This window comes from Varanus komodoensis, unplaced genomic scaffold, assembly GCF_004798865.1.
Source record: "Varanus komodoensis strain SLA01 unplaced genomic scaffold, ASM479886v1 scaffold6_4, whole genome shotgun sequence".
NCBI classification, from domain to species: domain Eukaryota; kingdom Metazoa; phylum Chordata; class Lepidosauria; order Squamata; family Varanidae; genus Varanus; species Varanus komodoensis.
Window position 1 is genome coordinate 18,238,374 of NW_025336347.1, and position 17,482 is coordinate 18,255,855.

Genomic DNA, 17,482 nt, shown 5'->3' on the forward strand with positions numbered 1-17,482 from the left:
TGCCTTGGCGGCCCACGCCCATGGCTGGCACCTGTCTACTGGCCCCCTGTTGAAAAAGTTTTAGGACCCCTGCTCAAAAGGAATAAATACCAACTCTGACAAACCCATAACCCACAAAAAGATTTTCCTGAAATACACAGATAAACACCCACACCCAGAAACAGCCCCCCTCCCCTGGCCACATGTCACTGAATTGACAACCCTTTAAAAAGAAGAGAACACACTCTTAGCCTTTTTTCAGCCTCTAGAGAATGCTAATGGGGCAGGTTATACATTAAATATATATACACATAAGGATGGGAGAAAAGTGCAGAGGTAGTTCTCCTATGGGCACTAAAGTGTGGGGAGGGGGATTGAAAGGTTGAAGATCTTGCTGAGAAATGGGAGGAATCCAAGATCTCTCAGGGCTTGGGCTACTCTTGATTAATTAGCTCCTTCAGCCTCTCAAAAGGAAGCAGATGGGTGACAGAGGAAAGTTTTCAGTTCTCCTCTGGGTATTTTCAGGAAAGGTACTTCTGCCTCACAGCAGTAGGAACTCCCTAAAAAGGACCATGGCAGCAAGACAAAAAATGCTTTGTCACCTACAGCCTTGAGGGTCAAGGGGGAAGGATTGAGGAGAGAAGGTCATTGTAGGTGCTTCACAGAAAACCAAGTGATCTGCCAGAACAACCAATCCATCTGATGGATCAGCTCAAGATTAGTTTCTTGGCTTAAACACATTTAGGATCACTTCAAAATCTCACTTCTCAAATCACTTCAAAAACAGTCTCATTCACTTACACATGTGGCTATTCCACACAATTTAGAACTTCTAGCATTAGTGTTACAACACTACATTCTGACAACAGCCAGTACAATCCTAATTCTGAAATAGCAAAACAGAGAATCCAGTTTTGCTGAGCGTCTCACTCCCCCATCCCCCACCCTGCACCGTAGCTCACATTTCATCAAGATGCTTTTGTAACCATGTCACACACAGCTCCTACTTTATAGTAATGAGAGATGATTTAAGGCCACTCTAGAGAAGTGTGCAAAATGCCAGGTTTCATCAGCACAACCTAAAGATAGCACAGGACAGGAGAGCCGGCTCCAAGACACCATGGAATGCTGCAGTACTGAAATCTGAAACTGAACTACAGAGCTTACATTAACACCAACTCCTGGTGGTATCATGCAATGGTAAGTAAATCAGCCAAAGGAAAAGCAAAATCTTAACTTGCAAAAACAAGTGCTATTCACCTGCATTAAAACAAGATATTAGTGCAATAATTTTGACCAGTACAAACATATTACCAAAGTGCTCAAACTGCCACAACACAAGCCAAGCCCCAGACAATTTTTGCAATGCATCTATCCTAACACATAATAGGATCTTCACTGACCTCACTAAGGGGCAGGTCATGCTCTTCCTCCTTCAGGAAATCAATGTCTCGGGATGAGATAATCCCAACAAGTCGGCTGCCCATCTTTCCATTGTCTGTTATGGGGATGCCACAAAATCCATGGCGGGCTTTTGCTTCAAAAACATCTCGTACGCGATCTTTGGGGCTCAGCACTACTGGGTCTGTGATAAATCCTTGTTCATATTTCTGAAGCAACACACATTCCAAATGAGAGTTTTGAGTGATTAAGAAAGTTTGAGAGAAAAGGGCAGATACCCGAACAGTCAAACAAGACCCTCCCGAGTAATAAACATGGACAGAAGTTGTACTGTGCTGTGACTTTCAAATGTGATTAAGGTTCATCCAGATGGCAGTCCTTTAACCAGGCACCAAAACTGATGCATGTCTCATCAATATGTTCGGTATTATAGCAAGTTGGTGGAGATCAAAGTATGCGGAATAAATATACTGGGCACATTAACCTTAGTTTGTTGATGTCAAGAACATTCAGAACCATTTCAAAATATCCCAAATATAACAGGACCGACTTTGGGGGTCCAACCAGTGAATAAGAACCACATCCTTCAAACTTTGGTTACAAGTTAACCTTGGTTAGCAATATCTTGAATGTTGGCACATATTCAACTATTAAGAATTAGACAGCAGCAAGAAACTGTGAAGACAAGTATGTGCCATGATGAAGGCAAAGGCAAGTGAGTTATATCTATGCCAACTTGCCATGCCCAAAACATTGTGGTTGATATTCAAAAGATTATCAGATTCCCCTACCCCAATCACTGTGGCTTTTGCTTAAACTGACTTCTGTTTTACCTTAACTTTCCGTACTTCATTGGCCTGGAATTCTGGTGTACAATTATGATGGACGAATCCAATTCCACCTGTGAGCTGAAAAATATAGAAGGAAGCAAATATGGTAACAAGAGTATACTTCTTGCTGCTAAGGGCACATAGAAGGCTGGCAGGAAAGGCTTACAGGCAAGAATGGATTTTGGGGAAGGTATTGCAAGAAGAGGCTCCATCTTAGAAAAAGATACAACTAAGGACTGATATGATAGGAATGCAGACAAGCAAAAGCAAGGAGCTAATGTTAACATTCAGCTAACACTCATTTATGAACTACCATGTACTGCACTTAGTAATGGATATAAATAAGGCAAGATGACAACAGCATGGGCAGATACCTCTTAGGAATATACAAAGGCTCAGCTGGTGTTTTCCAAACAGAAGTCCTTCAGTACCGGTAATTTATGGAAAAAATGGGAAGTGGAGAAATGTATAAGTCTGTAGAAAGTACCAAGATGCTGCATGAGATTAAAGGGCATCTCATTCTTAATTATATTCACTGAGCATTATGAACTAGATTTGCCACCACTTCCTAGTAGGACTCTTGCATCTTACATTTCTAACTGCCTTTGAATGGTTCTCCTAGAAAACAAGGACAGAAGTTTAAAAATTAGGTAATTAGGCCCAGTCTAGTTGGCTTTGCAATGAGTAGAAAATGCAAGACTAGAAAGGAATTTCAGAAATTGACAAATACAGGGTAGGGAGACAGCATTGGAAAGAAGCTTAGCAGTAGAAATGTAAGTACTTAAAGAATGACATTGCTGAAAACATGTGTTTTCAGGGGATATTAATGAAAAAGAGGGAGATGACTCAGTGAAGAGACCATTATACTTGGTACAGAAAGCAGCACAGAACACACAGAAATTGGAGCTGAAGTAAGAGGTAAGGCAAGCTGATCCACACTGAAGAGAATGTGGCATAGGAGATGAAGGAGGAGAATTGAAGACAAAAGAGTCAGTGGTAGAAAGGTGAAGAGCGTTGAAAAGTAGCAGGGGTTTACTCCTTCCGGCAAGAAGTTTGAGAACTTCAGTGCCGAGGCAGTATAACCTGCTAGCACAATAAAATGTCCCTTGATGTCAAGCCCTCACATTGTTAACTTAGACCTATTTGAAAGCTTGTAGGGAATAGGATTGCATATCACCTGGAAGCAAATAGGGTGAAGGATCATAGCTCAGTGGTAGAGCACATACTTGTTGTGCAGAAGGTCTCAACAGGTGCCCAGCAACTCCAGGAAGGTTTGGAAAAACTCCTGGGTGAGGCTCTAGAGGCATGCTGGATGGCAGTGTCAAGAATACTAGGCTAGATGGATGTATGGACAAACTCAGTGTATGTTCCTAACTTAAATAAGGATAGAAAGTAACAGTAAGTTTCACTATACCAACAGGTTTCATACACTGTTGAATCCAGAATGCAACCTCTTTGCTGTATACAATTAAAAGATTAAGAACACAACTCTGTTCATGTTTGACCAGAAATAAGCTCCACTGTGTTCAACTAATCTTACTCCTAGGCAAGGGGGTTTGGGAGTTCAGCCAAAATGATGGAAAACATGATGCTTTTGATCTCCATAGGCACCTTCTCCATAGGTACCTACTGGATACCAAACTGTATTTCCCTCATTCCTTCTTCAGACTAGGTTAACCCTCCAGTCTCTGTTACTTACTGCCATTGCAATGGCCATGTTGGCCTCTGTTACAGTGTCCATAGGAGAGGATACCAAGGGAGTCTTCAAGGTTATCTTCTTGGTCAGAGCAGATGTCAGGTCCTTAAAATGGAGAAAGCTTGGCATCAGAATCTTACTAATTCCACTTCTGAATGTTTCAAACACAGTCTGTTCTCAGTTCTCAGTGGTTCTGTTCCTACCTGTCTGACCATGTCCAGAAGATGGTCCCGGGGGATAGTTGTTCTACCCCATGGTGTAACTGCAGGACTCTATACTAACCCTCATGCTGTTCAACATTTGCATGAAACTTGGGAGTGTGCCTGGACCTAAAACTTTCATTGGAGTCTCAGGTGGACTTGGGAGTGCCTTTTTCCAGCTGCAGCGTATACAGCAACTCCAGCCTCAACCATGGTCAGACAGAACCTGACCACGGTTACTCATGCACTAGTAACATCCTGACTGAATTACTGTAATTCGCTCTACTTAGGGCTGCCTTTGAAGTTCAACTGGTTCAAAATAGGGCTGTGTATCTGGTGTTTGGGATCAGTCCCATGCCCACATAACAACTATTCTGTATAAATTGCACTGGTTACCAGTTGAAGCCCAGGCTCAATTTAAAGTGTTTAATTTAACATACAAAGCTCTATAAGACTTGGGTTACTGCCTTTTTCAATTTACTTCTACCCATATTGAGATCTGGGCATGAGGTCCTTCTGAAAGAGCCATCCCTCAAGGAAGTAAAAGGGATAGCAATTAGAAGAAAGGCCTTCTCAGTGACTGCCCCCACCTTTGGAATGGGCTTCCTAATGGTCCACCTAGCACTGTTACTACTTTTATTTCGACGCCAGGTGAAAACTGTCCTCTTTCCCAGATATCTTGAGACCTGATTTTAACACCTGATTATAAGAGCTCACTCTGCTCCCTCTTTTTCTTCCTGTACTTGTAATGCTTAATTAATTAATTAAATTGATTAATTGTAATTAATGTAGTTTAATGTTGCCAGCCATTTAGAGTTGTTTGGCTATCAAATAGACTGTTGTACTGTTCAGTGGCATAGAAATTTTAAGATAAATAAATAACCAGAGATTTTAGGATTCCAGAAAGTAGCACAAGAGCTACAGGTTGTGAGTACATTCCTCATGGACATTAGTTGGAAAGATAAAAAGCACTGACACTTGCAAGATGTTCAGTCAGTACAATAAAAAAGACGAAATGTATCTCCTATAAGAGAAAACACTTGCTTTTCAACATTATACATTATGCAGCTTTAACCTCATACTCACCACTTGGTCTGCAGTAAAATCTATATAGCCAGGTAGTATAAGGAAGTCACTAAATTATGGGAAGCAAAGAGAAAAATGTTACTAAACATTGAATAAAGAACTTTGCCACTCATGCATAAAGTCTTTTATCATGTATTTTATGGTTCCTCACAATAACTCTGTCAGATACATCATTACTGTTCTCATCTCAACTTAAAGGCCAAACTATGCGTTACATTAGAATTCTGTGGTCTAAAAAAAGCTTTCCTTTAAAAAGCAGCACCTGAGTGGAGGGAGGAGGTGACAAGACTATGGTCGAGTGGGAATAGGAATTTAAACTTTTTTTCCTGCACCAGTTCCTGAACTAAACCCCTCCTCTCAAACTGCTATTAACTGTGGATTTCTGTACCCATATTTTATCTTCCACAGATGTATATCTAAAAGACTACCAGAACCACATCTTTTGTGAATAATCCAGCAATCAGCTCCCATGCACTCAAGTTCCAATATGACATGTGCCTACGATCCAGGACCCTCATTCTACATTCCTATCAGATAAAGTTTAGAGTCACAATAAATCACAGAATCAGATTTTAATAGCCGTCCAAGAAAAACTAATACATTTCTGAAATTCAGGTGTTTCACTTGAGTGACCTTAGAAAACCCATTTTCAGTAGCAGAGTTCAAAGCAAAAAAAAAAAAAAAAAAAAAGTTTTGTAACAAAGAACTTGTGCAGAGTAAACATAATTAGTCTATGCACATCAGGCCTGGCTACAAATCCTCTGAGGACAGGGGTCTGTTTGCACCAATTGCCTTCTGCTTACAGTTACTCCACCTCCTGCAATCAGGTTGATGCCTTTTAAGTTCTATCTTTTTAGCAGGCACAGTAGAAATGTACATTATTTGCAGGCAGAAGGTCCCAAGTTCATTTCCTGGCATCTTCCATTAAAGTATTTGAGTAGCAAAGCTTAGCCAGATTTCTTTGTGAGACCATGGACATCCATGTTCAACAAGAGTGATAGTGCTAAACCAGACAGACGAAGTGGTTCAGTTATATAAGGGAGCTTCATGTGTATGTATGCTGAAAGATTGCCCAATCTCAGGGAAAGACATCTAGGAAGGCTTGAACCTCAGACAACTCTGCTTTTCAAAATTTTCTCACTGCTCAAATCCTCTAGCAAAATGTTCAAGAGGAAGTGTTAGTTGATGTTTAATCCTAACCCTGTCTTTACCTTGAAATCCTTCCAAAAGACCTGCAAAGACCTTTCTGTTGTATCCAGTGTTTCTCTTTCAATAGCAATTAGCCACGAAGGCTACATAGAACTCCAATATGCAGTAGCAGTATATCAAAGTTTTATTTACTGAAAATTCTGGGAACAATTAGCAGGGATAGGCTGTGGCCAGCATGCCTTTTATAGAAGCTTCCCATAGGCACGTATGTGACTGGCGGATGAAAACAGAATATTGGACATAATAGTTCTGCTCTGATCCTGAAACAGGATTTGCATGTTCCTATGTTGGCAGTGACACAAATTAAAAATACTACCATCTACCTGAAATATCAAAATAAGATTGGTTTAATTATTTTATTTTAGCCTATCTTCCTACAATATATTCTTGTCTGGGGACAAGGCACGCTGAAGCAACATAAGAATGTTGATCAATATTGGATCAAACCAATTATCCACTGAATGCAGCTTTCTTTTTTAAGAATGGCCAAGCAGATACCAATGGGAAACTTATAAGTACAAAATGAAGGCAGGGACTTCTCCATTTGTTTGCTCTCAGCACAGAGAATCAAACGATATATTACCTGGGAGTTCCACTCTGCTGTCAGGGCTAGTAGCTATTAATAGACCTTGTTATTCTGTACCATCAAGTCATTTCTGACTTATGGCAACCTTATGAATCAATGCCCTCCAAAATATCCTGCCCTTGACAGCCCTTCTCAGCTCTTGTAAACTCAAGGCTGAGGCTTCTTTTAGGGAATTGCTTATAGTTGTTTTTCCTCTTCTCTAGTGAGTCTTGCTTTCTCATAATATGCCCAAAGTATGATAGCCTCACTCTCTTCCATAAATCTGTACTAATTCCAATCTTTTAAGTTTAAGAAAGATGCAGACAAGCTGGAAAGGGTTCAGAGGAACGCAACAAGGATGATCCAGGGTCTGGAAACAAAGCTGTATGAAGAGAGGTTGAAAGAACTGGGTATGTTTAGCCTCAAGAAGCGGAAGACTGAGGGGGAGATAAGATAGCACTCTGCAAGTGCTTGAAAGGCTGTCACAAAGAGGAAGGAGAGGATCTCTTCTCAATCATCCCAGAGTGCAGGACACAGGCTCGTTATAGAGAGCCAGATTCTGGCTAGATATCAGGAAAAAAATGGAGCAGTACAACAATGGAACCAGTTACCAAGGAAGGTTGTGGGCTCTCCCACACTAGACGCATTCAAGATGCATCTGCACAGCCATCTGAGAGGGATGATTTAACTTGGTGTCCTGCACTAAGCACGGGGCTAAACCCAATGGCCTTCTGCCCCCTTCCAACTATTCTATTATTCTTCCTTAACATGCAGTGACTACGCCTCCCATCATGCTATCAGTTCACCACTTGTTTTTTCCTTTAAAATCATCATTGATCTATGAAACTCTCCTTTAAATAATTCCTCATTTATCCTCATTCTTGAACTGGGAAACTCAGAACTCACCACAAGGACTACAAATGCAAGGATCTGTGGTCTCTGAAAGACGAACACATTTCTTATGGCATAAGCTTATATGAACTAAAACCACTTGATCAGAAAAATGAAGTATTGTACTCTGCTGGTAGACACACACAGACACAGGTCTGTGGAGGGAATTGTAAATAATGGGGCCAGAATGTTATGAGATCCAGAAGTACATTATTTATATGTGAAATTTCTATACGGATCTTAAATGTACAGCACTTAACCTAGTGGTTATTCACAACAGAAACTTCCCGACTTGCTATGCTAGTTCAATTATTTATATTGAAAGATTAAATCTTGGTTACAACTAAATAATCTAATAAACCTAAATGAGACCTTAAAAAACAGATTCAAACTTGCTGATAAATTGTTATTTTGCAATTTTAGATTAAATGTCTCTGTTAAGTCTTTTTATACAAGGACATAACCTTGGAGAGAAACAGCAGAGCATCCAGAGATACTATTTTTAATTAATGTTACTATTTTTATATATCAAATTTTGTCCATTTCTTCTCTGGTGTAGAGACTGATCTTTTTCTCATATGTCAGCCTCTGTGGGCAAAGGGATACATAACATAAAAATGAAAATACCCAAAAATTCATTCTCTGTGCTATAATCCAAGACAGATCAGTAATGGTGTCAAGGACTGAGAGTTTATTTTTATGAGCAGGATGCAAAAGCTTTCCATCAATTAATACTTTATTGCATTTGCCACTGAGTGACAGTTCATGCCTCCTAAAGAAGGTTTTTTCCAGCTGTGAAATTTGTTTTCAAACAGAAACAATTTATTTACAGATTATAAACAGACAGTATTATAGTCCATGAGACAGGGTCAGCTTTCTAGTGCAAAACTATTTTCAGAACAGTTCCACAAATGGCTCGTATTGCATGTCCAGTGAGGGAAGGACCTATGAAGCATGTGTGCAGACACATGTCACCATCCACTGAGATCTTTTGGAACCGTACGAAATGCCATCTGCAGATGAAATGACTAGAGGTAAAGGAGGAAAGAGGGGAAAGGTGAGGGGGAAAAGTACTAGCTGACTTCTCTGCCAAATCACAAGGCATATAGCTCTAAGAGGAAAGGACATGAATCACTAGTATGAATTCCTCAAAGAATTTACCAGGGATCAATCTTCTTTTGCTTACATTTTGTTTTTATAGACAAACTTGTCATAAAGAAAAACAGGCAGCTCAAGTATACACACAACAGATGTATGTACACAACAGCCCAAGCACTACACAGGTACATGAAATCACAAATCAAGCAGGCTCACACGATGCAATAAGCTATGTTGGTTTCTTGTGCAGGATGGCTTGTTCTGTTGTCCAAATACTGTTGTGGTATTTCAGGATGGCATGTTTGCTTTTCAGAAACTACAAGAAGAAGCAACAGTTTATCCCATGGTTGCTCCAGTTGTCTGAACCTGGCCTCCTAGTTTCCATAGTCCTGATATGGAGCTCTGAGAGCCCCCTGGAAAGAGTAGTAGCTGCAGAAGTTGCTCCAGCCATGCACTGCAGCCATGCATTTCAGGTAAGGTGGCTGATGGGATATGTGTCAAGACTACAAGGATTAAGTGACAGTGAAACTGCTGTTGTATAGAAACCATTTGATTATCTGTCAGGTATATCCAGGCAAAAAAATCATGCACCATGGAAACCACCCGGGGTTGCTTGTCATGATTTGAACCCAGCCAGTTTGTTCAGGTTCAGCAAAACACAATAACCTGCACTTCAAGGGTTGAATATGGATTAACTGTTGTTTACTACTGAATGAGCAGGTTGCTTACCTGTAACTGATGTTCTTCGAGTGGCCATCTGTGCAATCACACATATGGGTTCTGCGCCTGCGCAGTGCCTTTGGCCGGAAGATTAACAGCTAACGGTTTTTGGCAGGAACTCTGCTCCCCCTCCCCCCTAGCATTATATAAGGAGCGGAGTGTCCGCCATTTTCCAGTCTTTGAAAGACCGACGTTTGTTCTTATAATAAGGTTTGTCAGTATGACAAGATAGCCAAATTCAGTAGTGGTACGACACATAGCAAAGAGATCATAGTATCAAAAGAAATAGTCGGACCACCCATGACACCAAGCGGGGTCGGAGGGTGGGTTGTGTGACTGCACAGATGGCCACTTGAAGAACATCAGTTACAGGTAAGCAACCTGCTCTTCTTCGTCGTGGCCTCTGTGCATCACACATATGGGTAGAATAACAAGCTTACCCCAACTAGAGGAGGGAGGTGTCATCAGCGAAGGACAGAAGAAAGGACAGCTCTGCCAAAAGAGCAATCCTGCCTGGCACGGATATCGAGTCTATAATGTCTGGCGAAGGTACACGGGGTAGCCCAAATGGCCGCCCTGTACACATCTTCTATCGGGACCCCTGATGCAAAGGCCGAAGAAGCAGCAACAGCTCTTGTAGAATGACCTCTTGGAGTAGATGGCAAGTCCAACTTAGCTAACTGATAAGACAGGACAATTGTATTTACTATCCATTTCAAAAGACGTTGTGAAGTGACTGGACAGCCTCGGTCATGTTCCGAATATTTCACAAAAAGTCTATTGGAATGCCAAACAGACTCAGTCCTGGACCTATAAAAGGCTAAGCAATGACGAACGTCCAGCATATGTAGAGATCGCTCTATCGGATTCGAAGGGGTCGGAAAGAATGCCGGTAAAACAATCTCCTGTTGCATGTGAAACGAAGTAGCGACTTTCGGAAGGAAAGACGGATCCAGCCAAAGAACCACTTTTTCCTTATGAAAATTTAGAAAAGGGGGGACTACCCAAAGGGTGCAGAGTTCAGAGGATCTACGGGCTGAAGTCACTGCAACAAGGAAGGCAGTCTTCCATGATGCAAGGCGTAGATCGATTGTCGCCATGGGTTCGAAAGGTGATCGAGTCAGCACTTGTAAAACCACCGAAAGACTCCAGGTGGGCATTAGAGGTTTTATAGTTGGATGCAGATTACTCAATCTTCTCAAAAATCTTTTAATCAGAGGTTGAGCAAAAATGGAGAGACCATGTATAGTTCCCCAGTAACGCGAAATCGCTGCTGTATAAACTTTTATAGACAAAGGTTTGAGTCCAGACTGATGCAATTCAAAGAGAAACTGAAGTATCTGTGAAACAGAAGTCGAGGGGGCTGGAAATGAGTGTAAATTGGCAGTTAGAGAATCTCTGCCATTTTGCCGCGTACGACTTCCTAGTAGATGGTTGTAGTGCAGATTCGAGAATATACTGTAGGTCTGGGTGTAGACTCTGCTGAGCAGGAATGGCCGGGACGGTTGGTGGTGTCGATACCGATGTATCGCAGCTGGTCATCGTATCCTCCATGCAGTCAGTTTCAGCGACAGCAAGTCTGGGTGGCGGATCGTGCTCTCCCTCTGGGTAACAAGATAAGGAAGAAGAGGGAGTTGGAGAAATTCTTCTTGGGAGACGTGAAGGAGAGTTGAGAACCATGGCTGGCATGGCCACCAGGGGGTGATCAGTAGCCCTGTGGCCCCTTGGTGAATGATCTTTGCCAACACTCTTATGATGAGTGGGATCGGAGGGAAAGCATAAAAAGTCATATTTGTCCAGGGGATCATGAAAGTGTCCCCGAGCGAGTCCTGACCCATCCCCACTCTGGAACAATAGGCCGTGCATGCCCTGTTCTGTTGTGTAGCAAACAGGTCGATGTCTGACTGGCCCCATCGGTGAAATAGCATGTTGCGAACCCGATGGTCTAGCTCCCATTCGTGTGACCGCAACATATGTCTGCTCAAGAGATCCGCGTCTGTATTTTCTGTGCCCGCAAGGTGAACTGCTAGAAGAGTGATACCTCTTGGTATGCACCAGTCCCAAATCTGCATGGCCAGGTGGGCTAGTTTCCGGGATCAGGTTCCCCCTTGTTCGTTCAAATAAAAGACCATTGCCATGTTGTCTGAGGTCACCTGGACGACCTGGTGTAGAAGCACATCCTCAAATGATTGCAGGGCTTTGAAAACGGCAAGAAGTTCCAGAAAATTGATATAGTTCCTGCAATCCCGGTGATTCCATATCCCCTGGGTATGCAGATTGGAGCAAATGGCTCCCCATCCCAGCAGGGACGCATCGGTGCCAAGGGTACTGTAGGGTACCGGGGTCGAAACAGAACACCTACAGTCAGATTGGCTGGGTCTATCCACCATAACAGGGACTGAAGAACGGAAGCCGGGAGTCGAATCCGTTTGGTAGGTGGATCTGTCTGTGGTCGAAACATTCCGTTGAAGAACAGTTGAAGGGGACGTAGCCTGAGTTTGGCATGCGGAACCACAGTGATGGAAGCAGACATGTCTCCCAACAGGCTCTGAATAGACCGGGTGGGGACGCTTCTTGCTTGTCGAATCCGAGCGATGCACTGAGCAATTGCATGCCGTCTGTCCCGAGGAAGGAAGGCTCTTGCCAACGTCGAATCCAGCTGGGCTCCGATAAAGTTGATCACCTGCGTAGGGAGAAGGGAAGATTTCTGTTGATTAATACAGAGTCTGAGATTGTGCAATAGAGCACATGTAAACTCAACAGCAGACGAAAGTCCTGCTTCTGTGTCGGAGACCAGCAACCAATCATCAAGGTAGGGATATATCCGAATTCCACGTAATCGAAGGTGTGCACAGACAGGAGCCATACACTTCATAAAAAACCTTGGTGCAGTGGCTAATCCAAACGGTAGCACATTGAATTCGTAGATTTCAGAGTCCACCGCAAAACGAAGGAAACGCCTATAACTTGGATGTATTGAAATATGAAAATAGGCATCCTTCAGATCCAATGAGGCGAACCAATCCCCTCAGCAACGGGAGAATACTTTGAAGTGTGGTCATCCGAAACTTCTTTGGTGTTATGAATCTATTGAGAGCTCTCAAGTCCAATATTGGTCTGAGACCCCCATCTCGTTTCAGGACCGTAAAGTATCTGGAATAGAACCCGTGGAATCCCTCCGATAATGACAGGTGACGAATAGCTCCTTTAGCAAGGAGTTGGTGAATTTCGTCTAACAATACCAAGGAAGTCGGAGTATAGCAGATAGGATTCGGTGATGGCACAACGTCGAATTTGATTCCATATCTGTGCTGAATGATAGATAACACCCACCCATCAGAGGTGATGGACTCCCAAATGGAGAGCCGACTCTTCAGTCGATCCCCAAATGAGAGGGGGGAGGGTAGAGTTGGAATGAGAGGAGAGGTTCGCTTGTCGCATCAGCGCTGTCGCCTGTCCGTATCAAAGCGGTGGCGGCCCTGTTGGAACGTGCTGGGGTGGTTGCTGCCTGCAACGCTGCTGATGTTGATGCGGTTGCTGTTGCCGAGGCGGAAATTGTTGACGGTACTGTGGACATGACCATGACCACTTACATCGGGGTAGAGATTGCAATTCCATACAACAGGCCATCATCCTTGATTCATAGATTTTCTTCAATTTGCTATCCGTCCTCGCATGGAAGAGACCAGAACCGTTGAATGGCATCTCCTCAATTCTCCACTTCATCTTGTCCGGCAAATTGCAATTACGCAACCAGGCGTGTCTGCGGAGGGAAATGGCACCGACCAGTGACCTCGAATCAGAGTCCACGTGGTGCCTCGCGGTGGAAAGCTGTTGCACCGCCACTTGCATAGCTTCCTTAACAAAAGTCTTAGCAAGTTCACCCTGGTTTCCCAGGAGGGTATCGATGATGGCGTCCAGGTGTTGCATAAGGAAATATTGGTAACGCGCCAGGGTTGCCTCATAATTAGAAATTTGTAAACCAAGGCCCGAAGCTGCGTATACCCGGCGGGCGAGGGAATCAACCTTTCTGCCCTCTTTGTCACGAGGCGAGTGTGTCCACGGGCTTCCCGACCCTGCGAGGATTCTACAACAACCGAATTCGGCTTGGGGTGACGGAGAAGAAACAGGATGTCCTCTTCCCGCACCCGATACATGGACTCGTATTTATGAGAAGTCGGTTGTGGGTGAGCTGGGAGGTCCCATGGCTGGGTCATTGCCTGCCGTAAGGTCGTAATAAACAGCAAGGCAATAGATGTGGATCGTTCGCCCCTGACCACATCATAAAAATGATCGGTGCTCGGTCCCGGCTGTCGGTGGGCTTCTATATCGAGCAATCTCACTAGTCTGGCCATCAGATCATTAAATGATATATATGGTTCCTCGGGCGACCCCGGGCCCTGAGAAGCAACCGCTGCATCCGGCAAGGTCGAGTCAGCCTCAGACTCGTCGGATTCCATCCAGTAGGGGGGTGGTATACTGGAGGAAGAATCTCCTGGTGACTCTGATCTGCCACTTTCTTTAGATGGGGCCCTCAGGGCATCTCTGGGCGTTGAATGGAAACATTCCCAAGGTGCTGGTGGTGAAGATTGTCCCCTGGAGGTCGGATAATAGGCTACGGAGTGGTACTCTTCCCGTCTCGGAGCAGAGGAGTACCTGGAGTGGTACCAATCATCAGACCTTGCATCCGAGGAATGGCTCCTACGGCTTCTCGGAAGGGAGATGGCGATCTCAGTATCCATCAGGATTGGAGGCATCGGGGTTGGTGATCGAGTTCTAGGTGGAGAATCTCGTATTTCCCCATCAGAGATGGAACCACGCCTTGAATCCAGAATGGGTTCGGCTGTCGGTTGGCGAGGTGAGCCCGGTGGGGTAACCCTCATAGCCTCCTGGATGGTCGGGACCGAGGGGGTCGGTTCCGAAGCAGGGATCGGAATCAAGGGAGAGGCCGACCCCGAGTGGTGGTGTTTTGCCTGCTCGGGGTTCTTCGGCGTCTTAACCGGCTTGCCCGTCTTATCTTTCTTGGCCTTCTTATGCACAGGATATTTATCTGAGTCGCTGTGCTTTCTTTTTTCCTTTTGTTTCCTCGGCAGGGAAACAGACTGGTCGGCCATGGTATGAGCGCCTTCTTCAGAAGGGCATGAGGGTGGAGCAATGGAGGAAGAGGCCGGGCATTGCGGCAGGTCAGCCAAAGTTGGATGGCCTTCAGGTGGGGCTACAACAGTGGAAGGCTTAGCCACCAGCCGGTCCGATTGAAGGAGAGCCTGGTCCCACAAGAGTTTGAGGAGGCGGTTCTCCCTGTTCTTCCTCGCCTGTTTAGAGAAGGCCAAACAATGGCCGCACTTATCGGTTCTGTGCCCTTCCCCCAAGCAAAGGAGGCACAGATCATGCAGGTCCGCGGCGGGCATTTTGGAGCCACATTTTCCGCACTTGTGGAACGCCGCCCGCTGCACCATCGTAGAAAGAAGAAAAAAGGAGATAGTAAAGCGGGAAAGTAATATTTTTGGGTTTGTTTTTTTTATAGGAACGATAAAGAGGAAAAAATGGTGCAATGTTAAGAAGAAATATAAGTGAAGTACTAACAACAAGAACAAGGGATACAAACTTGGTAGGAAAAAGGAGAGATTTTCGAATGAGCAAGAAGGCAAGTAATAATCTTAGCGAGAGCGAAGCGGCACGAGGCACAATGAACGGCAGTCACAAAGACTGGAAAATGGCGGGCGCTCCGCTCCTTATATAATGCTAGGGGGGAGGGGAAGCGGAGTTCCCGCCAAAAACCGTTAGCTGTTAATCTTCCGGCCAAAGGCACTGCGCAGGCGCAGAACCCATATGTGTGATGCACAGAGGCCACGACGAAGAATGTTGGTTATGTTGTCTGAACCCAGCAGCACTAGCAACCCATGACTTCTTAACCATTTGCTACTGGGATGTGAAGTGTGGGTTGCTGACCATGACTTATTTTGGCTGGGTTCAGGCAACACAATAATCTATGCTTCAACAACATCCTATGGTTTAACCCTTGAGTGTGGGTTATCATGCTGTCTGAACCCATTAATTGTGTTGAAGAATACCCTGGATCTCCAGAAAGGATTAGAAATCATCCAGATGATACAAAAAAGAAAGAGGAGTTAATAATTGTCAGAGCAAAATGTAAAACCAATAAGGCCACACCCTATGTATGTTTAGACAGAAAAACATTCTACAATGTCTGATATGTGTTAGGCACCATAGGGTTTTGCCCTAAAAGGCCTACTGGGTGTGAGATTTACACATTAATGGATGACCGACTGTTCTATAGAATTGTGTCAAAGATGAACATAAGGAATTTGGGAAAACAGGAGGGAAGAACTCTAGTCAAGAGAAAGGATGCCCAACCATGAGCCTTGCTGTACATACATGCAGGAAAGATGAGCTCCCGTTCGTTAGATTAAAAGCTCTCTTAAAAGTTGTAAGCTGAAGGCCTCTGCTTCTCCACTGAGAAACAATAAGCAAAAGGATCCTTATGCTCACTGTGGAAAAGGCATCACTATCATTCCACAAGGCAAAACATTTCTCGCCTCTTAGAGACTCGGCAGACTTCTTTTAGGACCCTTTACAGCCCGTTGGACAATGATGATGAAGACTCTTTCAGGTGTCAGATCCGGGACAGTTATTCTCCCCCACCCCACACACACTGACCCCTTCCCTGATTTTTCTGAGGGGTATCCTGAGACTCCGGCACCATCCTTGCCTCATCAACAGCACCTCCAGCGCCTAACACCGGCAAAAAGCGCCTCACGTGGGGCCACCCCAAGCCGGCACGGCGAACCCGCCCCCCGCCTATTTCTCTCCCTTGTCCCCTCCCAGCTTGTCGAAGCGTCTCCTCACTTGTAGGTGAGCCCGTCTCCGCAGCTGAGCATCTGCTGTGCCGTAAGCCCGTCGTCGGGCACGTAACCGGTGCCGCCGCTGATCAGGTAATCCGCCATGGCCGCGCGCAAGTGTGCGCGTGCGCTCCACCGTGATCCCGCCTCGCCCTTCGCCTCACGGGCCTGCTCGCCTCCCTCGACCGAGAGAGCTCGCGCACCGACCACGCGCTCCCCGCCGCCCCTCGCATCAAAGAGACTCAAGTGCCGCTGCGTCCCGACCAAAGACCAGAGAGCGCGAGGGAAGCTCCGCCCCCTAGCAGGACGCAAGCGGCCCCATGAGGCTGCAGTAAGAACTCTTTTCTTTCAGGCGCTCTTGGTCGGCATAACCGAGCCGTCACTGGTACGTCATTACGGGGGCCGAGCGGGCTCCTGACAAGCTAAGCGCGAGAGCAGCCTGTGCATTCTGACCGTGCCAGCCGTCCTTCTGTTTCCATCTGCCATACTGATGAACCGAGGGTGTTGTGAAGTTCTTTGCCCCATTCATCTTGTTTCTTCGGGATCATATGTTTAGAATGCGTCTCCTCCTGCCTACAATTTTACTTAGCAACACCTCATCCTATTCACTTTTTGAGCGTCAAATCCTTTTTCGAACGGCTCTTCTTACGGCAGTGTCCCGTACGCGAAGGATACGGAAGTACCCAAGAGACAAAGGGACGGAAACATTTCAGGAGCATGCAGGAAAGTATTTTTCACTATTACAAAGCCCGATACCCCAAAACCGGCAAGGTCCGAAGGGCATGATGTGTACGGGTGCACTGTTTTATGCTGGCAGGCGGCGATGGCGCTAAAGCGAAGTCGCCAGTGCCCAGCATTTGGTTGACTTACTTCACACGGACCCCCATGAAAGAACTGTGCCCTCTGATATTGGATCAGAGAAGAGGAAACAGATAGTCTCGTGGTAC

The 17,482-nt window shown here is 44.9% G+C and overlaps 1 protein-coding gene across 2 annotated transcripts in view; it reads right to left on the reverse strand.

Moving 5' to 3' along the window:
- The window catches only part of IMPDH2 (inosine monophosphate dehydrogenase 2), a 31,574-nt gene extending 14,764 nt beyond the window's left edge, over positions 1-16,810 (reverse strand). Inside the window, exons 1-5 of one of the 2 annotated variants that reach the window (XM_044451966.1) lie at positions 16,543-16,810; positions 5,193-5,241; positions 3,910-4,011; positions 2,214-2,288; positions 1,383-1,589 (exon numbers count right to left, since the gene is read on the reverse strand). In XM_044451966.1, coding sequence (XP_044307901.1) covers positions 1,383-1,589; positions 2,214-2,288; positions 3,910-4,011; positions 5,193-5,241; positions 16,543-16,640 — 531 coding nt within the window. In that variant the 5' untranslated portion in view covers positions 16,641-16,810. The remainder of the gene's footprint in view (positions 1-1,382; positions 1,590-2,213; positions 2,289-3,909; positions 4,012-5,192; positions 5,242-16,542) is intronic. The other variant, XM_044451967.1, reaches the window with a different exon arrangement.
- Between the last annotated feature and the right edge of the window lie 672 nt (positions 16,811-17,482).